Source organism: Anabrus simplex, chromosome 6 (assembly GCF_040414725.1).
Source record: "Anabrus simplex isolate iqAnaSimp1 chromosome 6, ASM4041472v1, whole genome shotgun sequence".
NCBI lineage: Eukaryota > Metazoa > Arthropoda > Insecta > Orthoptera > Tettigoniidae > Anabrus > Anabrus simplex.
In genome coordinates this window covers 284742245-284769899 of record NC_090270.1, presented here as the reverse complement: position 1 = coordinate 284769899, position 27655 = coordinate 284742245, and the positions used below count along the sequence as shown (strand labels likewise).

Below are 27655 nucleotides of genomic sequence, written 5' to 3'. Positions count from 1 at the left end.
GGTCCCACTTGATATGTTCTTTGTCAACCAAGTGAATTCGAAACATCTTCAGCTCCTGATTTCTTCGTTCGGTTGGATTCGCTTGTGGGGGGTAGATCGGTGTCGTCCAGTGTTTGATTCCCCATTCTGACAAAGTTTGCAACCACTGTCTCGAAGTGAACTGACTACCATTGTCTGTGAGTATACACCGAGGATATCCATAACGACTGAAGACTTCTGTCTTTAAGAGTTGTATGATACGTCCCGATGTAGCTTCAGGGATGGTGAATGCTTCCACCCATCTGGTGAATAGGTCAGTCACCATGAGGATTCCCGTTTTTCCCTGAGATGTCCTAGGGTAGTGTCCCATAAGGTCAATGGCGAGTACCTCCCAAGGTTGATGGGGTCGGCGTCCTCTCATGCTAGTACTCGCCTTCTGATTGTTCGCCTTACTGCGAGTACAGATATCACATGCTTGGACGTAGCTCTTAATTTCTTGCCGCATATGTTTCCAGAAGAAACGTCGTTGAATCGAAGAATATGTTTCCTTTTGACCAGGATGTCCGGCTTCTGGATCATCCTGATATTTATTCAAAATCCTCGTGGTTTGCAACTTCGGGATGACGATGACCGGAGAAGATCCAGGCAGATGTGAAATGTATTTAAGTATGCCGTCTTCGAGTCGAAAGTTCTTGTAGCACATCTTAAACTGAACTGGGACAGATCGACAATTAGTGCTGCTTTTGCTGATCCAGGATTTCATTCGGTTACAGGATATGTCCTCAGTTTGCCATTTCCTTATTAATTCTAAATCGATCTCATTATTCCTTCGCTGGATAGCAAGAAGCACATGATCGGTTTGGGGCCTCTTAGTTGGCACAGGAATTTCTCTCTCTAATAAATTCGTCGCTGATACCTGCCCATCCTCAGGATTTCTTGATAGCAGTGGCGAAGCGTGAGCTAAATAACTGGGTAGACAGATATTTTTAAAGCTATTTAATCATATTATCAATATTATATTAATGACTCTGAAACTAAGAAAAGTCCTATAACAACCTACTGTATAACCCTCCGTGCACTCCTTTTATTTCTGTGACAGTTATTCATAGCGTTCTATGGAGCAATATACCGGTTTACTTGAGAGATGACCTTCAGTACCTATCATCCAGAAATAATCGCCAAACAAGGTCATTAGCTAACTCCTTGCTAAGTTTTCCTACTCACCACACTACAGTGATTCATTCTTCCCCGGTACTATCCACCTGTGGAATTGCCTGCCAGCTGAAATTAGAAACATTCCTAGTACTCAGCTGTTCAAAAGAATGTTGTTGCAAACATTACTTATATATCAGAACATAATTTATAGAACATATCTAAGATAATGTACTTTCTTCCTGTAAATATTAACCGTAGGATCTATGGGCTATGCCATGAGCTTTACCAGTTAGTCTATAAGTTGCACAGTTCTAGTATGTTGTAGAATTTAACATAAATTAAATAGTGTATTATGGTTGGGCATAATAGCAGGATCTATAACCTGAGCTACGCCATAGGAAACATGACGATAATAAATAAATAAATAATAAATAAATAAATAAATAAATAAATAAATAAATTGGCTGCGGCGAACTGTCAAATAACAACGTACTTTTAGAATTAAAAATAGCAATATAAGTCATTGTTGTGTAAATTTAATGAGAGGTTAATAATAGATTTTCGTACAACTCACCTTAAACAATATTCTTGTAAATGAGTTCAATCCGCCTGTCCTTCATTTCAGCAAATATGTCTATTACTCTCGTGTTGAAGTCAGGCGTCTTGCTAAGATGCCACAGCAGTTCCTTCTCTGTAGCTAGAGTTCTCTGGTTGGTCATCGAATTCCTTAAATAGGTTTTAATTCGTTTCAAGGCACTCATAGCGCGTTCGCTAGAAACTGACGTTAACGGAATACATAGCATCAAGTTAAGGAATTTTTTTGTTTCCGTATACACACTCTGGAGTTCATTATTAAGAATGTCAGCCAATAGTTGCTGGGGTCGAATATATTTATCAGGATCAGAGTAAATGTTGATAAGTTCGCTCTTAAGTTGATCCACATGGAAAACTTTAGGGTACATGGCCACGAGTTCGTTTAAATGCTGTTGGGGAAATTGTGAACGATAAATATTAAATTTAGTTTCATCAAGTAGTTCTACGAAACGAAGGCTTTCGTAATTACCGAAGCGTGTTTCTAACTGAAGCAACACTGAATCAAGAACCTCGTAGGCAACTCTTCTTTGACCCTGGTTAGTATTCATGACAGTTGAACACAAAGCAGAACATTCTTCTTCAATTTCTTTAATTACTTTATCACTTCTGAGCGATCTGATGTTAGAAGTAGCAACCTTCACCTCTTTAATAAAAAAATTTACATCAGAAGACGTTTTCGACTGCAGAATGCTAAACAAGAAGTCAATGTAGACAAAAATTTGAGAAAAGAGACACAGGAGGAACAAAAATTTGTGATTGTTCAATATATTGTCTATTCCTATTGCTGTCTGGATTGATTCTGGATCCCAGTTGTCAGAATTTATGATATGATCCACTGCTCTTTTCAACTCGGGATAATATTTTTTCACGGTCATAACAGCCCGAGAATGGTAATTCCATCGGGTAGGGGAAGGATGAGGAAGCTGAAAACCTTGCTCTCTCAGCAATTCTGCACGACGTGAAGAACGAGAGAAGAATGTGTGGAAGATAGATAAATTGCATAGGAACAATTTCATCTCTTTTATAGTTTTCGCAGAATGAAGAAGAACCAAATTGAGCTGATGGGCGTAACAATGTACGAAGATGGCAATTGCCTGGACACCTCCTTTATGACCAGACATTACTGTAGCTCCGTCATACGTCTGACATACGAGTCTGGTATCATCAACGTTCTATTCTTTCAGAACTGAGATTATGACATCAGCTAAACCCCTAGCAGTCTTATCAGCAGACACGTCATAAAAGCCTAGAAACCGCTCTTCGACTTTACCATTAACACAATACCTCACAATAATACTTAATTGTGATTTAATGGAAACATCTGTAGTTTCGTCAGCTTGGACAGAAACAAATTCAGCTAATTCTATCTCTTTTCGAATACGTTCCTGAACGGCAACAGTAACAGCTTTAATCAAGTCATTTTGTATGTCACTAGAAGTACCTTTGAAGACATTTTCTGATTCTAAATGGTCTTTCATGAAAGATTCCTCCGAAGCCAGTAAGTCAAGAGTAGCCAAGTAATTCCCTTTATTAAATGAACATAAAGAAGAACATTGACTTTCTCGATGACCCCTGAACGGCAATTCCTGAATACTTAAGTGGCAAACAACGTCTACTAATCTGCTGACAATTTTCCTATTTTTTGAAACCATTTCATTGTGTTTAATGGCCTGTAGTCTCTGTCCCTCTGAAACGGCGTGATCGATACGGCACCGCCCCAGCATGTGAAATTTCTCGGCGCACTTTATATGATTCTCAGATGCCGCGTGCTTTTTAGCTTTTTTCTTGAAATTTTTTATGGTATTTACACCCGTTCTGCGCCAAGAATCTTCCCCGTCAACGCCAAACATCAAGCAATATAAACACAATAACTTTTGTTCACGACCTTTACCCGTTCCACACAACCACTGATATTTATCATACCAGCTTTTCTGAAATTTTCAAACAAATTTTCCGTCCTGTTGTGATAATGTTAGGTCAGGCCGTTTTTGTAAAGTTTTTATCGTTATCTTTTGTTCTAACGACAAGGAGGAAATACCATTGTTGAGTAAGTACACAACCGAATGGAAGTCAGGACTGGTAAATTCAGAAGCCATGATAGGCCTATCATCAATAAACACAAACTGCCACACGAGAAAACAAGAATTGCAATTTATACGTTATCACCAGTAACTATTCACTATTCCTTTATAAATGAAAAATTAACACTTAGGCCCATCACTTTATTGTAAGACACTAGCACACGCATAAACTATTAGCCGCCTTGCTCTCACGTCTCACACCACATTCGTAACTTTGAAACTGTCTACTGTTCCTTCCCGTTATAATGCCGTACCGTAACTAATATTGGCGGGCAAGAAAATGCATGTACTTGAAGAGTTTTAGTGCTATCATTCATGTATTAGGTGTAAGTTTGCTATATTTCGTATATGAATATTATTACCTATATCATTATTTTATTTTTAGACGTGTCTTATAATAAAGTAAATTCAAATTAATTACATTTAAAGCATGCCTGAGATGGTAGCCAATAAGAGCACCTTTATAACTGAGTTCCAAAATACTAGCCAATGAGAGCAAGAAGAGACGCTGGTAAATCTGTCTACTGGGCGGAGCTATCTCGCTATAGGAATCTAATAGTTCCACAGTCAGCACCTACAGATAGCGTTAGTGTTGCTCTATCTGAGAGCCTTGAAAATCAAAGGGAAAATACACAGAATGGACAGCGTCTACTTTTGTCTACGTGCTTCATGTAACTGACGCGAGCTCGAGCATTGGCGAAGTGAGTCCAAATTAAATAAAGCGGAGAATACAATAATGTCTTGTATTTGGAAATAATTAATGTTCTATATAGATAATTTAATTTACTAGACAATCTCTCGTTCACAAAACGTTAAGGGTAGTTGCTGTCTACCCTGTCTCCCCTGATGCTTCGCCCCTGCTTGATAGGCTATCCACCGCTTGATTGGTTGCCCCAGGAACGTGACAAATCTCGAAGTTAAAGTCGGCAAGGATCAAGGCCCATTGCATCAGTTTGGACTTCGATCCAGATACTTGGTTTAACCACTGAAGTTAAGAGTTATCCGTAAATAGCCTGTACTTCCTTCCCTCTAGATAACCTCTAAACTTCTCGACAGCCCACACCATTGCTAATGCTTCCTTCTCGGCTGTACAATAGTTTCTCTCGAGAGCAGAAAGTTTCCTACTGGCATACTCAATTATATCCTTGCTTCCTCCTTCTCTCTCATGGAACAGTACAGCCCCAAGACCGATGTCACTCGCATCCGTCTGTAAGCAGACTTCCCGGTTTGTATCCAGATAGGCTAGACTTGGAGCATCACAAATAGATCTTTTTATCTCCTGGAAGGCTGTTTCTTCCCTCTGAGTCCATTTAAACGGTACGTTTTTATTGAGGAGGTCGATAACAGAGCAGCTTTCGTCTCAAAGTGCGGCACAAAACTACTGTACCACCCGCTATTCTTCTCAATTTGTCTCTCTAATCCCTTGTCCGTCAATACATGACCTAAGTACTCAACCGAGTTTGATGCGAACTGACACTTCTTGACTTGGCAAGTACCGGTAAGTCCGTGAATCTTCAGTCTTTCTAATATTCTAGCTAGGTGTTCCAAATGGTCCGGAAATGTCTTGCTGTACACGAGAATGTCATCCAAATAGACCTGGCAGAATTCTCCTGTGTATCCTGATAAGACTTCGTCCATCAGACGCATAAAGGTGGCTGGAGCATTCTTAAGACCAAATGGCATGACTCTGAATTGATAAAGTCCTCTTGGGGTAGAAAAAGCAGTCATCGGTCGAGATCCTTCTTCGACTTCCACTTGCCAGTAGCCAGAGTTCAATTCGAGGGTACTGAAGACTTTTGCCCCACTCACTTGCTTTATCAGGTGGCGTAGATCCGGCATGGGGTAGGCATCTGATATAGTCTTGTTATTTACCTGACGCAAATCTACACAAAGTCGGTAATCCCCACTTTTTTTTAGGTAATACTATCGGAGAAGCCCATCCTGATACTGAAGGTTCAATCAATCCCTGGTTCTCCATTTCCTTGACCTTTTTTATTACAAATTTTCGTTTATCTGGGTTAAGTGGGTAGGGCCTTTGTTTAACTGGGGTATTATACTTGCATGTTATTTTATGTTTTACCGTTGTGGTAAACCCGATTTTATCAGTGATGACCTCGGGGAACTTATTCAGTAACTTCTCAAGATCATCCTTCTCCTCCACCCTCAACCATCCTGTTTTCAGTTCTGCCCATACCTTGGGTGCTAATGTTTGTGACTCGAGAGCTTTATTTTCAACCCATGCCAGTCTACATCTTTTCCTATTACCAAAGAATATTTCATTAGCTGTGTAATCTATCACTACCCCATATTTAGTTAAGAAGTCATGTCCTAATATTATATCAGGTATCAAATCCTTGATAACCTTCACCGGTGTGTTTGTGACTTCAGTGAAGCATTTGGCTTGAAGAAAAGTACAACCCTCAATCTGATAATGTATGTGGCGAATTGCCCCTCTGACTGTTACCACCTTATCAGGACGGATAGGTTCTAAAAATTTAGCCACATTCATGCTCACAAATGAGTGTGAAGCTTGAGTATCAAGGATAGCGATTACAGGCTTATCATCAATCGTCAAATTAATAGCCGGGTGGGGTGAACTAGGCTCATCATCACTACAGATTTGACCAATATGTTTACCTTCCAGCCAGGTGCCATGTATCTGGGGCTTCTTCATTCCGGAACCCTCCTTCCCCCAGCTCGAATGGTCCCAAGCTAGTTTTCTGGACATTGTTCCTTAAAATGCCCGGTCTGCCCACAACGGTAACATTTCTTGGGTTCTCCCGCTGTTGAGGTTTTCGTTTTTGAGGAATGGTAACTTGTTTCCTCATCCAGTTTTGCTACGATGTGACGGAGCTCTTCAAAAGTTTTTGGTTGTGCCACTTTAACAAGTGATCGTATCTTATCATGTAGCAGCTCGATTATATAAGGAACGCTCGTATCAATATTTTCTTTTTCATGGACTCGCTTAAATAGTTGGAGTTTTTGAATTACGAAAGCTCCTGCTCTCATCCCACTGGGTTGCGTTTCAGTGAGGAACTTCTTTTGGACAGACATTTGGACAGACTTCGAGTCAAATCTCTGGACGAATTCCTTCCTAAATTCCTCCCAGTCGAGGCTGAGCCCTTTTATATTCTGCCACCAAGTCCTGCTGATGCTTTTAGTTGTTGACTGACAATTTGTAAGTATATCTCCGTAGGTATATTTGTCCTACCTAGTAGAGATTATGATGTCTTTAGAAATGCTTTAGGACACTCTTCCAGTCTCCCATGAAATTCTGGTAGGCTATCTCTGATTATTCTGGGATCGACCGGTATCCCAAGGGAGAGGTCCCTACCTCTGTTAGGTTGACCACTGCCTACAGAAATGTTTTCCTCCAGGGTTGAAATTTTTCTCTTAACCTCGGATCCAAACTTCGTAAGTTTCTGGCCTACTTCGGTTTTAAAATGGTTGGATTCCCGCTCGATTTCTCCAATCTTCTCTTCGACTTTCTTTTCCAAGGTATGCATATCATTTACTACTTTGTCTACATCTAATTCTACACTGTTGATTTTTTCATTAATTTTTGAAATATCCTCCTTCAGATCTCTTACCAAGGAATCGATTCGACCTTTTATCTCTTGAGTCTGGGCCTCTATTTTCCCTTCGAGTTTTTCAGATTGTGTCCCAATCAAAGTAGTTATTTGCGTAAGCATAATGCCTACCCGGTCGTTGGCTTCCTTCTCCGAGACGACTTCAAAATCGAAACTGCCTGGGTCTTCCTCATTTTCTATCAGATCCTGGCGTAGCCTCTCTTGTAGTTCCGACTTGCTCAAAGCCGATGATATAGATGTTGATTCCCACAGAGAATCTGAAATATTTGTTCCGAATGAGTAAATTTATAATACCAATATAAATGGTCCGTTATTGGACATTATAAATTTTCCAGCTAACTCATTCCTGGTTGCCAGCGTTTCACCCCCGTGTGCTAGGTTGGGCTCATCAGTTGGTACCTAGCACACCTACCAAGACGCTGGCTAGTGCATACCTTGGAGGCCACTGCGTAGGCTAATTGTAGCCACAGGCATTGCCAATGCACTATGAGAGACATTGTCTCATTATCAAAAAAAGATGCCTGCTTGGCCATCAGATGATATAGATGTTGATTCCCATAGAATATCTGAAATATTTGTTCCGAATGAGTAAATTTATAATACCAATATAAATGGTCCGTTATTGGACATTATAAATTTTCCAGCTAACTCATTCCTGTTTGCCAGCGTTTCACCCCCGTGTGCTAGGTTGGGCTCATCAGTTGGTACCTAGCACACCTACCAAGACGCTGGCTAGTGCATATCGTGGAGGCCACTGCGTAGGCTAATTGTAGCCTAGACCCCAATGAACAATGTTGATAGCGAGCGTGTGTTGTCTCATTACAACACAGTGGTTACAGACAGACGGTGCAATTTGAAGAAATGCAATGCCGAAGTACGGACATTGCTTTCATTTGAACAATGAATTGGTATTGTGTGTGAACCGAAGACAATAAATGTACTTTATAAACTTGGAATCGTTAAAACTAATAATACCATGCGATTATTTTAACTTTGTAAATAGATGCTAATTTTTCAGGTCCCTAGTGATGAATGTGGGGCTTTGGGTATGATTTCACAGTCACTCATATCAGATGAATTGTCACTTTAGTTTAAAATCTCTTCTTCGATATTATCTTAATTGTTATCACTGTCCTCTGAATCACTGTCTAAAACACTTTTAATTAACTCAGCAATAGCTTTGTTGTTACTTGCCTGTACTATGCCCATAGACTGAGAGACACTTGATGAAATGTTTGTACTTTCAGAGGCTACAATTAGGCAGTACATAACAATACAAATTCTTAGAAGGAGAGCTGTAAACAAGCCACATTCCTGTTCTATGCATAGAAGTTCGTAAAAGGGAAGCCCTTGCAGGGATGATGAAAATATAAGCTAGTACATACGACTTGGCGCAGTGCGTGATTTTCTCGTCATTTGATATGAAGGCCTGGCCAATGCTCACATGAACGTCACATCAAATAAGTCGAGTGGGTTAAGATATTGACAAGCCAGTGATTTTAGTGGAAACGCCTAAAGAGAAAACGGAAAGACAAACAACTTCGGTATTTAAACAATACCGTCTTATACTAAACAATTTTATAGATGTCTCAGTGTAAATCTTAACAAGCCTTTCTAAGACAGTGTTTTATGAGATATAAAACAGCATAGTTCCACAAGCTCCATTACATGAGCAATGTGTTACCTACTAAATTTCTGTTCTTGGGCAAATTTGAATAACAAGTGGTTTTAATGAAATGGCAATCACTAAAAGATTTTCAATGCAACTGTAAAATGGTGTGTGATGATTTGGGCATTTGTACGCAAACAGATCAGAAAGATCAGATTATGTATTTGCTATGAGTATATCACTTTAATTATAACACACAGTAACAAGAAACTTTTAAAGGCTTTCACACTTTCAGTGTAAAAAAAAAAAAAAACGTTAGGAAAAGTTGATGGTACAGTTAAGCATGTTAAATATTGTTATCAGTGTGTTTATTTGGTGAAGAATAGTGTATGATATTGTGTATCACTACATGTCACCACAGCAATTTTAATTAATATGTACTTGCTCAATTTGTGTGATTTAGGATGATGATATTTGTATATGTTGAAACCGGTACCACTATTGAACAAATGGTGGGAGATGACATCTTATGCAGCTTGTAATTTGTATTGAAAAGGTTAAACCTTACTAAAACTTAGCTCAAAGATATTACTTAAAAAAAGATAAAATAGCAACAGATTGCTTTCGAAATGAGGATGGAACTACTTTGAATATTCCTGCAGAGGTTCAAACCATTACACAGTATCCCATACTTCATAACTACACACTGTGTCATATGAGGCATAGTGATCAGAAACTTATTTATTGCTTGTTTGGCAGTGATTGAGTTAAGGAGGTATACCCTATGCTAGAGAGTTGTCTCTTGAAGTGCATAGATGTCATCCTAAGTGTATCAAGGAACGAATGGTGTTAAAGGATGTCAACCCTTCACCGAGCGGACGAAGCTAGTTAAATAGGATTTGGCACAGATATAATTAGGTCTTTAGTACCTTGTCATGGCTCTAGATTACAGCAGTTCCTCTTCACCATTCTGATCTTTAATTTGGTTACCACATGCCTATCTAAGGCAAGGAGTGATAGTGATGTATGTTTCCACCATTTCTCTGTTTGACAGTTGGAAAGATAGGTAGGTGCTTTGTTCATACTGTAAACAGAACATTAATGTTCTGTCCCTGGTTTTGCCTTCAAACTTCATGGAAGGTTGTGATTTAATTTGTTAGTCAACAAATTTTTTCTTCTTTCAGGATTTAACATTCAGCGTACTTTCGTCGCAGATCGAACCGGCTCACTCTGTATCTTAAACTTAGTTGTTTTATTGACATTTTTAAGGTTGTTTTATTGATAATTTTAAGGTATTTTTGTTGGACATGTCCCAAATACAGTAGAACCTCAATTATACGTTCCTGGAAGCTACGTTTCCCCGTATTATCCGATCAAATTGCGTGGTCCCACGAGCATCCTAATTAAATCACGTTGTAAAAATCCCGCATTGTCCGTTCCTCGAAGAAACAATATCCCATATGAACCGTTCAGAAATTTCAATCCCATCAACGCTAAATCCTCGATCACGCGTTTCTCAAGAAACTGTATCTCACAAAAGGACGGCAACGCATACTTGCGGATCATAGTGTTAACGTCCAGTCATTGCGGTAATATGAGGAAGGGGAAAAGCGATCGGCGGTGAACTTGCGTAAGGGACCATCTTAGCATCGCTTTCGGGTGGTGTTGTTTAGAGAATCAAAATCACGAGGCAGAGTGTGTCCACAACAATTGGAGAAGGAGACAGCATATTTCAACCGCTCTACTTGAAGACGGAACGAGTTTCATATCGCCGAACAGGTTTTCGGCACTTCCCTCAGGGCACTGTATGCACTGAGCTTCCGGGCAGGAATCTAAACTGTTCCTTCTTAAGTAACACAAATTTTGTGTTTTAATATTATTGCATACGATTACGTTATCGAGACCAGAACAGATGTTGCACCTTCTTACATACATAAAGCCATGGGAGGTTTTGGGATTGCCTATTACTGTTTTGGTCCTTATGTAAGACTACGAATTTCACGTTATTGTGTTAAAATGTTAAAACCGCAGTGGTTTTATTTGGGCACGTTACATGTAAAAACATTTGCATCATTTCACGCTCGTACCAACTTGGAGAGCGAGCGCATTTTCCAGCTGAGGTCAAGGTCGCGAATAACCATAAATTCAAAAGTGTTGATGATATTTTTTCTCTTTCCAATTTAATCGTGATTAGTGACGGACATAATTTAATATAATGCATTCGAAAAAATGAGAATCAATATTTACATTCGAAACAATATTCTCGAGTTCAACATAACCTTTTAAAGTCGATGTAGGCCGCAGGCCTCATTTGCGCGGTACAAGATTTCCATGGCAGTTGCCTGTGGTGCACGCTGGAGAGTGGACGTGTGACTATCGGTGCTAGTATCTTACTCAGTGTGGTGCGAGTAGGTTCGGGTGATCAGTGTTTCGTCTTACTTAGCTTCCTTGGGAGCGGTACGAGGTTTTGTATTCTATGTCTTAAATTCTAACTCACTCCCCACATCTTGGCGGAGTCGAGTGGGGGACAGAGTATGGAGGAGGAGTCTGTAGAAGTTGATATTCGTGAGTACTCTATGGAAAATACCCTTGTGTTAAATGACCCAACCCCATCGGATCGTAACCGTGCTTCCTCTACTAAGGTTGATGTGTATGCTCTTAAACCTGAAACGCAGATATATGATGATACCCATAAAGGCCCCTATCTAGTATTTGTGGAGGCCATTAATGAAAGTAAGAAATTGGGCAGTATACATCCCATGGCTTTGGGAAAACTTTTTTATGACCGTAAATTTTCGGGTGTTACTCAAATTGCTAGGCAAGGTCGCCATAGGATTCAAATTGAGTTTCAGACAAGCACAAAAGCTAATAACTTTCTCACCAATCCTATCTTAAAGGAAAAATCTCAAAGCGTTTATTCCTTCCGCGTCACTATATAAGATCGGAGTTATTCGAGGGGTTGATAAAGATTTGTCCGTAGAGGAAATTTGTCAGGTTGCTGAATCGACCCCCCCTATCGTTGGAGCTCAGAGAATGAACCGACGCTCCGTTCAGGATGGCCGGGTCTGTTGTATTCCAACTGGCACCATTAAACTCACATTTCGTAGTCAGACTTTACCTGCCTTCGTCTCCATTTATTGGGTTCGTACCCAGGTTGACCCATTTGTCTTTCAACCGACTATCTGTCGGCGTTGCCAATGATATGGCCATACCAGAAAAAACTGTAGGGCTCAACTCCCTCGATGTGCCAATTGCGCACAAGATCATGAAACTACAGTATGTAAAAATCCTACCAGACTTTGTCTCAATTGTTCCGGGGAGCATTCCGTAGGATCTCTACAATGCCCAGAACATAAACAACAACAGGATATGAAAAAAAAGCAGGCATTGGAAGGTGCTCCTTTATCCTCCGAGTCCTTTTTTACCCCAGTGTCCAATAGATTCAACCCCCTTTTGACCCTCCAACAATTTCCTCCACACCAGAAATCTGCGCCGGTTCTACAGAATCAAAAGCCCAGAAAACGTAAATTTACGGCGGTTGTCTCATCCCACACTCCAAGTCCGGATAGGTCACCAGGGTATGATGTCCAGGGATATCGTGAACTCCTCAAAATACCTCCCTCGGCTACGACTGCCATATCTTCCAATTCCTCTGTATCCGGGACGAACACTCCCTTTCCTTCCCAGCAGGCTGTGTCGCCTGCGAACGAAAAGCCAGAAACATCCCGGGCTTCGAACCCGGTTTCGAAAATAATTCCAGCTATTTCCGATAAACTTGGGGCGTATGCTAAGGCAGCTGAGCACGATGCCACATGGTCAAAAAGGCTCCTTACTCTACAGGAGGAAGTTGTGGCTCTTTACACAACCTCGAATCTTTTGTTGCTTCACAGAATAGGTCTACCAGGAATGCCGGTAGTAATGTAACCAAATAACACGCATTCCCTCTGATAATGGTTATATATCTACCTCATATCCTATTCATTCCCAATTTCGTGGTACCACAATATAGACGTGTTCGATACTCGATATCTAACCGTAGTTACCTTATCTATTTCTTTTCTATCTCCCACCCGGTCTAGTAGTTTCGATACCTTCTTCCTCCTCTCGGTGCGACCCGGTCTGTTTGTGATTAGTAGAAAGTCGCCAAGTATCGGTCGCTTTGGCGTGAAGATTAGTCCCCTTGTGTCCTTGTGTTTTTCCTGTGTAGTCGTGTTGTCGTTTCATTCTTTAATTTCCTACCTTTTTTTCACTTTTGACTTTCCTTGTCCACCTCCTCCATACTTTGGTTTCCTTTTTTAGGTTACGTGGCTGGGTATACCGCTCTCAAGCGAAACCCATTAAATGATGTAGACAAGACAAGACAAGACACAAGATTTCCATAAACTGACTACGAACAGTATACCGGTGACCAAATTACAATGGAAGATTTAAAGAAAAACGGAATTTGCCATCATGCTGGGCGCTTTTGTATCCAATGTGCTTTATTTTATTAGATTAGAGAATTAAAAGATACTTGTGGTCGATTGTTTGTCTTGATGTTATTGGGTTTTTCTAACAGTTTGACCGATCAAAGTTGCTGAAAATGAAAGAAGTTTTCAGACGAAATCGACAAGTTTCGCCGGTAAAACTGAATGTAAACTTTTGAGACTTTTATGTCCCGTACCGGTAATTAATGCTTGAAGCCGGCCCCGCGGTCGAACTTGCCTGCCTCTCACCCGAAGGACCCAGGTTCGATTCCCGGCCAGGTCAGGCATTTTTACCTGGATATGAGGGCAGGTTCCTGGTTCACTCATTCTACAATTACCTTTAATTGAGGCGCTATTTATGGTGAGATGACGACCCCAGTCTAGAAAGCCATGAATAACGGCCGAGAGGATTTGTTACACTGACCATGCGTTGCCTCGTAATCTGCAGGCGTTAGGACCGAGCAGCAGTTGCTTGGTGGGCGGAAGGCCCATTGGGCCTGTAATTTGGTTTGGTTTAAGGGTGTTTGTAAGATTTTAAGTATACAGTTTTTTTGTTTTTTTTTAATGTTTAGCCAGATTGTTCATGGTTCATTCATTCCCAGATTTTCTGTCTTCCCGTGTTGTACGTTTTTTTTCAGTGGTCCCTCCAAAAACGGAGAATTGAGATTCCACTGTATGTATAGGCCCGACCTGAAAATTTGCCCATCTTTCTATCTCAATTAGAAGTAGCCTGGGCTCATTAGATACATTCCAGAAAGTATCAGGGTTGGGAGTTTGTCAGCATAGATTTTATCACACCTGAACTCGGCAACATACAAATCGTTGAAGGTGGGGGAATATCAGTATTTAACTGTAGATTGTCAATAAGATGATGCTCGGGCAAGTTATTATTTCTCGAAGAAATTTGTGGCTGTTAAGGACTTATCTGTGAATGTAATAAAGTGGTCATGTTGGGTTTTTTTCAGGTCACATATTACGGTGAGGAGTGAATTTTTTTTTTCACATTTACTTCCTGCAACATAAGAGGTCCATTGCTCATGGTGAATTGTACTGTAAGGAGGAAGATGGACTGAGACTATTTCCATTGTTTATGGAAAGAGGAAGATGTAAGACTGAGATAATAAAGAATGTTTAAAGAAGATGTGTGCATTAAGATTTACTCTATTTGCAATTTGTAAGCTAGGTGATAATTTCCTGTATCCCTGTGCACTTCATAGCACCGCTGTACTGAAACTTCCGCAAGAGCTAGCTATATCCCACATTTCCCTGGTATTTGAATTGGTTGAAGTGGATAGAATACAGTTTTCCTATTTCACCTGATAAATCCTTTTGAACCATTTAGACCGAGCTCGATAGCTGCAGTCGCTTAAATGCGGCCAGTATCCAGTATTCGGGAGACAGTAGGTTCGAATCCCACTGTCGGCAGCCCTAAAAATGGTTTTCCGTGGTTTCCCATTTTCACACCAGGCAAATGCTGGGGCTGTACCTTAATTAAGGCCACGTCCGCTTCCTTCCAACTCCTACCCCTTTCCTGTCCCTATCGTCGCCGTAAGACCTATCTGTGTCGGTGCGACGTAAAGCAACTAGCAAAAAAATTGAACCTTTTATATCCTTAGTGTATTCTTTTCAGATTTCTCTTGAGGAAACTTACCTAAATCATTTTGAAATAGTTACATATCATGATTTTTGAACTTGTATTTTCCAAATTCCAATAAGGTGACCAAATTTCTTTTTCTGATCATACCTCCATGATACACACGAGCAAACCACATTTTCTGCAAAGATTACAAATTCAAATTAGGCATCCTCTTTCGTTATTCTCCAAACACAAGTCATTGCTCAACGTGTGATAAGCCAAGGGGTTAAACACCAAAGCGCAGTTGTAATAGTGTCTTAACCCATTCACATACCATTTAACTGAACTTATTTATGCCTTGGTGTACCATTTATTTTCATTAATTTACATGATATTATCACCGACACTGAAAAAGCATGCTTTACAGCAACTTAATGAAAGGAAATATCCGAACTACTGTCAGATGTACTTTGTGAAGTCTTTATGAATATAGTAGATCATAAAAGTCATATACATGCATCGCCACCTTGCACCCGTGGCATTCATATGAAGTTTCCTTCCTCAGATCCCGTGTTGCACAGACTTTGCATCTCCGTGATGGGATAACCTTCTTCGTTGTTGGGGGTCCCCAGTGCCTCCCTTTGAAGTCTCACTGGTGCATCCCCAAGGCTTGGGTGCCTTATTTTCGATAGTCAGGCAAGGTCACACTTGCCAACAGCTGTTCGGCCAAATTGATCTGGAAGCTGGTAAAGCCTACTCGCTTCTTGTCAGGGTTGAGGAGGTGATGAATGATGTTGGAATTCAGAAGTGTCATGTCTAGCATGTAGAAGTATATTTTTATATCCTTTTACATACTTCCTCGTCAAGGGGAATGATGCGACTCTCTGGTCATGTGAATCAATACCACCCTTTCTACGGTTGTAGTCAACAACAAGATTGGGTCTGGACGTCTTTTTTTCCATCATACTGTACATTACCACTTCAAGGTAATCTGGCCTTCATTTCATCCACAGATACAGGAAACCAGTGTTCCTTTCCATATGACATTACCCTATTTATATCCTCGGCAGCCGATACAAGACATTTACTTGCGTAAGCATTTACCTTATTAGTTAGATGTTCCCAAAAAGTCTGCTGTTAAAAATTTGTTCATAACTTGAAGTTCCTTCAGGCATTGTCATAGGTGCCTTTGGAAAACACCCTCACCAGTTGCGATGCGTGAATGATACTCTAGAGTATAACTTACGTACTCCCAGTTCCATTCCCTATCGTGTAAAATATGATTGGAAGCCGCTGGTGTGGCATCAGTTGTAGGCCTAAAATTCAGTGACATATTTGACGGCAAAACAGCACTGTACTCACCCCTAGCAGCGCTAAAGTTTCTATCACATGAACTACTTTCCATATCCACTAAATTCTTCATCGCTTATTTCTATATCAATGTTATTGTCTTCTAAAAATTCCCACAAAATCGCTTCGTCTCTCAACTTGGAGGCAGCCATGATTTCGCTTACGGTGAGGTTGCTAAGATACAGGTTATTCTTTCTGCGGAATAACTGTACAGAAGTGTTTATCAAATACATCAATGGAATAAAACTGTGATTCCACCTGTCAAGAGGTTACCTTACTAATATCAAATCCTTTCACAAAGGAAACCGACTTGGAGCGGGTCCGGAAATAAACACTACGCGCGGACGGAGAGATCGGTCTTTGTACCGGAGTACGGTTGAGAGCCAGGACGGAGAGATCGGTCAAAGTACGTCAAGTGGTTAATTAGGAATTTTATCGGCCCCTCACTTAGTTAATAGCTTTATAGCTTCCGACAAGGCACCACACGCTCTGTTGAAACAGACTTCCGCACTCTTTCCGAACCTTCTCCAAGGGCTTTGATTGCTGGTATGTCTAATTTCTCGCACGGATGTGTTGCTGCAAGTGGTCCTAGTCTTAACTCTGATTCAGTTCGGAAATTCTGGGTGCCCACTCCTTTCATAGCCCATGGCACTCGTGCAGGAATCTCTGAAAGATGTTGGCATAATGTGTTCAGGCATTATCGAGCGTGAATACTGAGTTTTCTCTATGTTGACTCCTAGGAATCGCATGTGGTACAAATATATCGTAAATGTACAGTCTAGCTGTGACGGACCCCTTGAGTGATCAAGATATTGGTTTTCATTTCAAGGTTTATGACTGCCCACATTACTATTTTCTCTCTCTCTCCATGCTATGCTGTTGAATCGAACATTTAAACTTGTCCATTTGTTTACTTGTCCTGAGATCTGGCAACTCCATCTTGTCTGTCAGGTATTAAACTTCCTTTTCTGTAGATGTCAACTTATGAGCATTCTTTTGACTCAAATCTGCCCATGCTTCAGGTATATTACCTCTGGTGGTCTCTCTATCTGTCAGAATTGTTTTCCTGATCTCCTCGCCCTTGTCCGTAATTTGATCCGCGACCTCGTGCGAAAGTTTTTCTTCCAGGGTTTTCATCTTTGCTACGTTTTCCCTTTCCTTTTCAGATAGTCTTCTTTCCAGCTTTTCTTCATTCTTCGGTTTCACTCGGCAACCTGAGTCCTGATTTCTTCGGTGATGGCTGAAAATCTCTCCTCCGTTTCTGCACTGAGTTGATCAATCGCTCTCCTATTCTTTCATATTTCCGTGCGTGCCTCATCTAAACTACTAGTTGTTTCTCTGTCTTTAAGGCTCCATCTGATACTTTCCCTATCAGCTCCTAAAGGGTCTTTTGAATTTGGACTACCTGTTCCTCGGTTCGAATCTCCTTCGTCAATGCGCTTCTCTAAGCGATTCATACCCTCCTGATGACATCTCTGAACTACTTCAATCCTTCCCACAAGCTTCTCATTCCCTTCTATTATCTGTTTCACTACGTCTCCGGAGATCGTGAGTTCGCATTTCTCAGCCTCTAGTGCTGGTAATTTGATTCTGTCCTTTATCTCTGCCATATGTTCCTGCTTGCATCTCATAGCTTCCGCAGGTGCCAGGTCCATCTTCTTCATACGCTCCTTCGACTCTTGCTCGCGCACCCTGGCTTCCGCCGCAGCAAAGTCCATCCTAGCCAGAAGATCGGCTAAAGTTACTGCCATCTTATTCAATTCGAATAAGACAGCCATGCTTCCGGCGTAAATGTCTATATATGTAGTACCAAGATTTTCAAATTTTAATTTTAAATTCCCATTTTCTGCTGTCTGCATAATCACAAACAATATGGCTTCCAAAATTCACCATGCAGAAACTGCCTAACTCATATCATGTGCTTTTAATATCGCGATAAAAGAAAATAATATTCAGCCGTGTATAAATAATTTACAGAATATTACTCGTGTAGCCCCAAATGTTAAATAAAAATGTAGGCCTGTCCTAATTCGGGCTCAAATCTATGTATTAGACATCAATGCGTAACTACATTTGCATATTATTTCCGATTAAAGGTTTATACGGTATTTCCCACAACAATTGTCCATACACCTGCAATCTTTAACAGTTATGCCCCTGTAATTACAAATTTACATCAGAGCTTGAGACTAACTTGTGTCCCTATTTTATGCCAAATAAAAACAAATTTAAAATCACTGGCTATGCAAATGTATTTCACATAAATTTTTAGGCTATGTCTGTAGTCGAATGTATCTGAAGGATACACATCGTATGCTTGCCTCACCTAGAAATCATTTTATTGTTCTCGAATTGCCAGTGGAATCACTGATTTATTTGACCTGCTTCTACCATCGGCTATCTGTCCTCCTTTTTAATCTTCACTACTCCTGCAAAGCTCTTACAACTTTTGTATTAGGTACACTTATTGCCATCACATCTATGTCATGATTGGGGGTGTGAGATTAGCATTAATTTTATTGAGATTTGTATTTTTAGTCAATAATTATTGTCTTATAAGACTTATAAGTTTTCAAGGGTACGTGTGATATGTTTTTAACTTTACCTCTCATATTGGCGTGACTGTCTTCGTTCGGTTACAATACAAAACTTAACTTTAATGCCAATATGTACCAAACCAACTTCTTCTAAATATACGATTTCCAAGGAAACCTCACCCTCCCGTATTCATGTACAGACATAAGTACTATCGATTACCGCAATGTAGACTCGATTATCTAGTACGTCAAGTTGCCAGTTCACATGACTCAGTCTGAGTAACGAACAAGAATATCGGACTTTGTCATCTATAATGTGCCTATTTGAAATTATCTCTTAACTTAAATATTGGGTACCAATTATGATCCTCCTCAAAATTTCGAACAATACACTCCTAAAATTGCCTACAAAAGATGCGGTCAGCACAAAATAATGATCTAGAGTAGGTATAAACAGTGCCCAAAATGACAATTACCCCCACAGTACTGGGTCGCTAAAAATGACTATCTCCCCACGTGATACGGCGCCATCCAAAATATAGATATGCCAGGCTAAGTCGAAGAGCTTGTGGTACATTTGGTCAAAACTTGAGCGTTGAAACTAAAGCTAACTTCCTAAGAATAACCTACGGTATATGAATGGGAAACAGTGTCATTTAGTGTGAATAAGAAGCAAATTTTGGAGTAAAATGGATTTAACTAAGCACATGATAAAATTATCGATACTGTTCGAAAATGAAATTATAAAATTAAGTAAACTTGACTCAAAGTGTCAAAAAAATTACAACTACCCGCGGATGGGTTCGAATCTCGACTGTATTACCGAATATCCAGGCATATTCAAGCCTGTCTCTTAACAAGCAGCTATAACTCATATTTTTTCCTTCACTGAAATTTTCACAGGCCCATTTTCCTGCTTCATTACCCTCATTATATTCTAGGTGATTCCGCCTTTCCTTTGCACTTTTATTACACTCCTTCCCAAATTGTCTGTCTTCTCCACTCAAATAACACTCTTACTTCTCAACATTGCCTCACACTTCTCCGGCGGCCGAAATGTACTTGAAAACGCGCTCTTGTGTAGTAATTAAAGAAACCTACATTGCTTTGACTATTCTTATCCCCCTAAGCATTAAGGGCGCATAGCATCGGTAATGAAGAAGCTACCTCCTGATTTTACACCTAAAATACATATATCGTAATAACCTGAAAAAAAACGAAATAAAACATTCCTATCTACACCTAATTGCATCCTCTTTTCCCAGTACTAAACTAACACAGAAAAATAAGGGCATTAGCATGCAATCGCCCTGGATAACCAGTTACAAAACCTAAAACAAAGCATAGCTCAGCCCTAGCGAGCTGACTTTTAATGTAAACTTAAAATCTACATAGGATGAAACTAAGCTGACTTCTAAGAACATGCTTATATTATTAGCATTTCACTTACCTTTGTCAATCTTGGATTCCATGCCAGCCACATGACTGCTGTGGCTGTAGATTTACGCTGCTATCATAACACTGGATCAGCACAGGATGATGCCATCGTAGTCCTTGTAGATAACACTATTAGAATGAATAGTTAATACCTTTTCACTTACATACACAAATATCACTCTATACAAATAATTAAACAGATAGAATATTGACCTTCGTTCACAGTTAATATTTAACGGAATAGTTCGTATATTGACCATATACAATGAAATAATCGTGTCGAGCACACACACGACTCCTGTGATCGCGATACGCGACCCGATAAATGTTTGCATATAACCACTGTTAAATCAGTCCACGAGAGTCATGGAGGTTTGAGCCTTTACCGTCCCAAATTTTCAACGTACACTGTGCCTCGTGCACTTGGCATTACTCTATTTCGTCATATGGGCAGAGGTACCTGCAACAATAACATACTGTTCACTCCCGGATTTATCGGTCTTAATTCGCAGCAGGATTGTGCATTTTAAGAGAGTTCTCAAATGGCTTTACTGTTCATTACATTCGGTTCTCAAAACTATATTAGTAATAGCGTTACTGTTGAAATGTATAACAGACAAAGAACACTGGAGTCCCGACTAACATGGACACTGAGAAACGAATGGCCTTCCCCTGCTGCTTGTGGCGTTATAGATTCACTTGGCTTATTCAAAAGAGGGGGTTCCCCAGGGGACTATGGCTTGGGATCGACCGCTTGCTGAAGACGAAGCGCATGACAGTTGGAAAAGAGCAATTCAGTACATTGATTTAAAGTAGCCAAAATATGAACAGATATGTGTCTGTAAAATCAACTACAAGTCAGTATTCATATCAAAACTGAAGCATAGGTTAAATAACAGATTTCTTCCATAAGATAATAGTAGGTCAGCACTGCGATGGATGAAGTTGGTAGTGTGGAAAAATTTGTCTTGGGTTTCACAATGACCGTCAACCACGCCTTCTATCCCGCGATTGGGTTACTTTGAGCACGCTGCTTATCAGGCAATACTGCGACACTCTCTGCAGACTTGTTCAAGCTTTCAAATTACTCACGATTTCAAAGCTTGCTACTGACTGTCCTCTAACTCCGCGCGATCCAAAATGAAACTGTTGGCTACTCGCCTCTCTCACAAAGCTTTCCAATTTAACGAACCCACAGTGTTGCTCAATATTCAAATATATATGATTATCTCCCTACGGTAATGCTAAATATGAGCCATCATCATTTCAAAGTCAAGGGCAAAACCAGTAGATAACACCAAACTAATGCAAGGAGGACGAGAGGTTGCCATAGTTACTGCAACCAACAAGCATTACTAAAAATGACCCATCTAAGCAGAAAGGAAAATTATTTAAAATAAACGACTAATCAGGCAATTAGAGCACAGAGCAAATGTAAGTAAAGGAGTAACTGTGGAGCTAAACTAGCACCTGTGAGAGATGGATAATCGCACAAATCCACCAAACATACATACACACAGCATAGAGACCATGGTGAAAGAATCCCAGTATAATGTCAGTGTTAAGACACTATACGAGCACGACCGTACAGCATGACAGACAAGATCAGTTCATGTATGTATCTTATTCATTCCTCACCTCCTTCTTTGAGAGCTTCCACTGGTATACCATCAGGACCAGAGGCTTTATGATGCTTTGCTTGCTTGACACCATGCTTAACTTCATCTAGTGTTGGCAGGGAGCCAATCTCTTCATTGATGGGAGCTTGGTTTAATTCATCATACACCTGTTCATCAATAATCGATTCCTGGTTCAAGAGGTCTTCAAAATGCTCTTTCCACTTATTCATCATGGAGTATCTTTAAAAAGTGTACTGTTATCACTGGACCAAAGGGGATTCCTCCCAAAGGTGGTGGGACCATAAACTGCTTTTGTCACTTGGAAGAATTGTCATGAATCTTTATCTACTAGATATTGAAACTCTTTTGCCTTTGCTGCCCACAAAGTTGGGCTCACGGGTTTTGCTTTGGCAATACTTACGGCTTGTTTCTTAGAGTGGGAGTTCATGTCCCTTCGCCATGCTTGCAAGGCATTTCTCTTCTCTGAGATCAATGCTTCAATTTCTTTATCATTTTCATCAAACCAGTCCTGATGTTTTCTGGCCTTATGTCCTAATTTTTCTTTGCAAGAATCTTGAATAGTGGTCTTCAGATTCTCCCAGTGTTGCGTTACTTCAGGCTGATATTCTTTTGGCAAAGTCCGATGAAGGAGCTCTCTGAATTTTTACGTAATTTCTGTATTGCCAAACTTATCGGTGTCAAAAGTATGTCTGAAGCTCTCCTGTTGTTTCCTCCTCTGGGTGGACAGTGACAAAAGCATCACTGATGTAATAAGTTGGTGATTTGTCCAACAGTCATCAGCTCCCGTCATTGCTTTGGTGACGAGAACATCGCGTAGATCTTGCTAGCGGACGATTACATAGTCAATGAGGTGCCAGTGTTTCGAACTAGGATGCTGCAATGATGTTTTGAAGTGATCCCTTTGGCAAAAGATGGTGTTGGTGATTATCAGTCCATATTCAGCACATTTTGAGAGGATTCTAATACCACTGGAGTTTTCACTGCCAACTTCCTCCTGGCCAGTGACACCATTCCATACTTTGTGGTCCTTTCCTACTCCGACATTAAAATCGCCAAGCAGGATGATTTTGTCTAGGCGATTGATGTTTGATAGGATGTCATCCAGATCTGAATAGAATGTTTCTTTGATGTCCTCATTAGAGTCTAATGTGGGGGCATATGTGCAAATTATTGTGGCATGCTGGTTGCCATTTAATCAAAGTCTTAATGTAATGATGCATTCATTATGCCCAGTTGGAAGCTTCAGCAAGTCTCTGAGAAGCTTACTCTTGATGGCAAAGCCTACTTCATGTATTCGGTGTTCATTGGTAGGTTTATCCTTCCAGAAGAAAGTGTATCCTGCACTGTTTTCATTCAACTGACCTTCTTTAGCAAGTTGGGTCTCCTGGAGTGCTGCTATGTTGAAATTATATCTTCATAACTCTCTACACACAAGGGTTGTTCTCCTTTCGGGTCTCTCATTTGAAGTGTCATCATTAAGTGTTCTTTCATTCCATGTAACAAAATATTTCTTTGTTGTTCAATGGCATTGAGGTGATACCATTGGATGCGGCTATCCAATCGGTACTAGAAATGGCTGATTATATTTAGGGCACCTTTTCTAGCCCCTTCCCCATGAGAGGTGAGCAGACTGGACCTTAAATAGGACTGCTCAGTCATAGATGCAGCAACCGAATTGCTCTACAGCCACAATCCTAATGAAGACGACCGATATCTACCACCTACATGCCAAGTTATCACTAGAGACTTCCAGACATCACGATCCTACCCCCGTCGCAACTTCCTGATTGCCGCAGGACTTTTGGAAGAATCAATTTGTTGTTGGAAGACTGCTGTGCATGAGGTTCTTTTAGAGTGAAAGTGTTGCTGTACTTCAACAAACGCATTGTACTTGATGACTTAGGAACTGTTTTCAGTGGCAAGCAGATGAAAGACAATTGAAGGGTTACTAGTCACTGCAGCCTTCGTCCGCCATTCCAGCCGAGGGGGGATGTACTGCCCTTACACCTGGTCTGTCGTTGACCAAATATGGTTCATCCGCCTTTAGCGGAAGTTTTCTGCCCCAAGGGCAAGAGAGTGCCCTGAACCATGATAAATTTATATATCACTAGCTGATGTACCCGTGCTTCGCTACGGGATTCTCAGAAAGACTGACTTTGTGGTTTTCCTAACTGAAATCAACATAGGTCATTACAAAAACGTGAGTATGAATGTAGCGATTAAAAGCAATGCTATCATATAAAATACTCGATCAAATGGAAAGCCACATGTTTTATTACTTTTAACGAACAGTGCTGCGGTTAGATTGCGGTGCCAATCTAATACTCCAAAGTTCCAGAGCTGAGATGACCAGGCCGCAGATTGCCATGAACACTCATCTGCCATTATTCTGCTAAATATGCACACTGTTCATTCCAATCAGTGCCTCAAAAGAGGGGTTGAATAGCCCGAATGCTATGATGATCCAGTGTGTTACGTACCAGTAGTATCAGAAAATTTAAAAACCAGGGGAATGGCATGCTAAAGAAGAAAGTTATCTAACTCCCCAGCTACTTCCCATCAATATTCAGGCAGGCTGTTACACTCTGTACGACTGGGCGAGTTGACCGTGTGGTTAGAGGTGCGCAGGTGTGAGCTTGCATCCGAGAGATAGTGGATTCGAACCCCATTGTCGGCAGCGCTGAAGATGGTATTCCGTTGTTTCCCACTTTCACACCAGTCAAATGCTGGGCCTGAACCTTAATTAAGGCCTAAGGCACTCCCAGCCCTTTCTTATCCCATCCTCGCCATAAAACTTATGTCGGTGCGACGTAAATCAAATAAAAAATACTCTGTACGTAGCAGTAATCCTATCTACCGGAGATGAGGGGCAACAGAAGCCACAAAGCACATCACGACAAACAATGGTCAATGTACTGTTATTGTTGATCAATGTTATGAGATTTATATATTGTAGGCCTTCACATTTAGTTTTCTTTCGACTCTGTGATTTGTAAAATATTTTATACCGTAAACTGTAGTTTCTTATTCTCCGACTTTACATACCGATTTTCATTAAATACTGTTTACCCATTTCCTCGTTACTCGGCGCTGATATGGACTTACTCTAGTAACAAAACTCCAAATTCATGAATATCTTTGTGATCATAGCCAGTACGGCAACAATGTATAAGACATGAATAATAGGAAATTTAATACTATATAACCTTAGTTATGTAGCATTCATCAATTACACCTCTAATAAGAAATATTTGAGAATAAAATTTTAGGCCTTCCCCTAAACTACCATTTCACTCAGTGTGAATAAAATAATTTACAGCCTAGACTATAGCGCCTTATTTCCTGACTTTGCATACCAATTTTCATCAAGATAGGACTACTAATAACAACAATATTTGAGAATTAAATTTTAGACCTTCCCCTAAACTACGATTTTTCACAGCGTGAATACAATTATTGATAGCCGAAATTGTAGCAACTTATTTCCCAACTTTGCATACCCATTTTCTTTAAAATACGACCACTAATAATATAAATAGTTTAGAATTCAATTTTAGGCCTTCCCCTAAACTACCATTTCACTCAGCATGAGTAAAATGATTTATAGCCTAAATTATAGAGGCTCATCCCCCAACTTCACATACCGATTTTCATTAGACCACTAATAACATAAATAGTTGAGAATTCAATTTTAGGCCTTCCCCTAAACTACCATTTCACTCAGCGTGAGTAAAATGATTTATAGCCTAGATTGTAGAGGCTCATACCCTGACTTCACATACCAATTTTCATTAAATTCTCTTCAACCGTTTTCTCGTGATGCGTGTACATACATACAGACAGACAGACAGACAGACAGACAGACAGACAGACAGACAGACAGACAGACAGACAGACAGACAGACAGACAGACAGACAGACAGACAGACAGACAGACAGACAGACAGAAATTATGGAAATGTAAAAAGTGCATTTTCTTGTTACTATGGACATGACCGATACAGAAATACCATTATTTTCAAATTCTGAGCAATGTACAGACAGAACTCTTATTTTATATAAATAGATTTCCTACAAAAAGGCTTCATCAAACCTACTAAGGGAGAGCTCATCCACCCGTAGCTGTTGGTTCTCCCCTAGTTTGCCAGGTTTAGTACTGGCCGCCTGACCCTCGGTCAGACAGTTGCAGGTAGTACCGTCGACTGTCGCATACGGTAGCAGGGTGTTCCTGACCTGACCAGGGACCGTCTAATACGCCTTAAATGTAAAACAACAATACATTTCAGCGCCCTGTATTGTACCATTTGAGAAGCATACTGAGCAATATATCGATGTTCCCAGCCATGTTTGCCCTCTAATTGAGTGTCTTAAGTGTTGGCATATTCTATTCTCTTCTGAGTTCATATGATGTACTGCATTCTTTGACTTTTAACTTCACTCTAGTTCACTAAAAAAGTTAATAAAATTCCTGTAGCATTTACAAATATTTTGTATTACCTCGATGCAATCCTTTAAACAAATGCAAAGGGCTTCATGTTTTTCTTTGTTTATACTGCTGATAGCAGTAGATGATGTGTAAGACAAACATTTCAATACCGGGCGGGTTGGCCGTGCGCGTAGAGACGCGCGGCTGTGAGCTCGCATCCGGGAGATAGTAGGTTCGAATCCCACTATCGGCAGCCCTGAAGATGGTTTTCCGTGGTTTCCCATTTTCACACCAGGCAAATGCTGGGGCTGTACCTTAATTAAGGCCACGGCCGCTTCCTTCCAACTCCTAGGCCTTTCCTATCCCATCGTCGCCATAAGACCTATCTGTGTCGGTGCGACGTAAAGCCCCTAGCAAAAAAAAAAAAACATTTCAATCTTCAGACTAAGTTATCTCCCATTCTCAAATAATGGTGTTCATGAGCAGATTTGCCTTCCTCATGCACAATGTTTTGCTTGCATAAGAAGGGCAAGATCTGGTTCACTAATTGGTTGAATGATTCCTCCTTGTACATCCTCAAATTATTGTAGTCTATTAGCTGTACAGAAAGTTCTCTCAACATATCTTTATGTCCATGTGTCATGTGCCTTCTCAACCAATCTTTAGTCCATCTCTTTTGTTTTTCTTTTTCAAGTACACTCATATTGCAGTGGCATTAAAAGCCCATTGAGCATCATGGATTCTTAACTGCCAGACACTTTATAGAGGCGGACAAAGAACAACATGAACTAGTCGAGCAACTTACCTAGGAAAATTATCTGTTTGGGGTTCATGTTTTTTACATAACACATTGACAAAACTATTATTCATGTATGGGCTCTTTTACTCCACTATGAAATTGTATTCTGAGCAACCCTTAGCATTGTCATAATGTATTGTGCCTGTGCATGTAACCTTCTTGGTGCAGTAGAAGTGCTAGTGTTCTCGTTCAACAACTGCATCCTGTTGCCTACCACAGTTCACTCGGAACAGCCATGACTTGTGAACACCACACTCCATCCAGACTCCTTTGAATTGTGGCACCTGTACCTTTCAACTAATGTAAACACCTCGTCTAGGTGACAGTGGGGCCTCTGTCATGAAACTGCATTCGAATGATATAGTTAGGGAAAAAAAAAAAAACACACACACACACACTGGATGTACGTGCTCTCT

At 40.4% G+C, this 27655-nt stretch overlaps 1 protein-coding gene across 1 annotated transcript in view; it reads right to left on the bottom strand.

The window, feature by feature from the left end:
* The window catches only part of LOC137496915 (uncharacterized), a 407120-nt gene that overhangs the window by 362891 nt on the left and 16574 nt on the right, over window positions 1-27655 (bottom strand). Inside the window, exon 2 of the mRNA XM_068228115.1 lies at window positions 20388-20503. Within this exon, the coding sequence (XP_068084216.1) occupies window positions 20388-20409 (22 nt within the window). The 5' untranslated portion in view covers window positions 20410-20503. The remainder of the gene's footprint in view (window positions 1-20387; window positions 20504-27655) is intronic.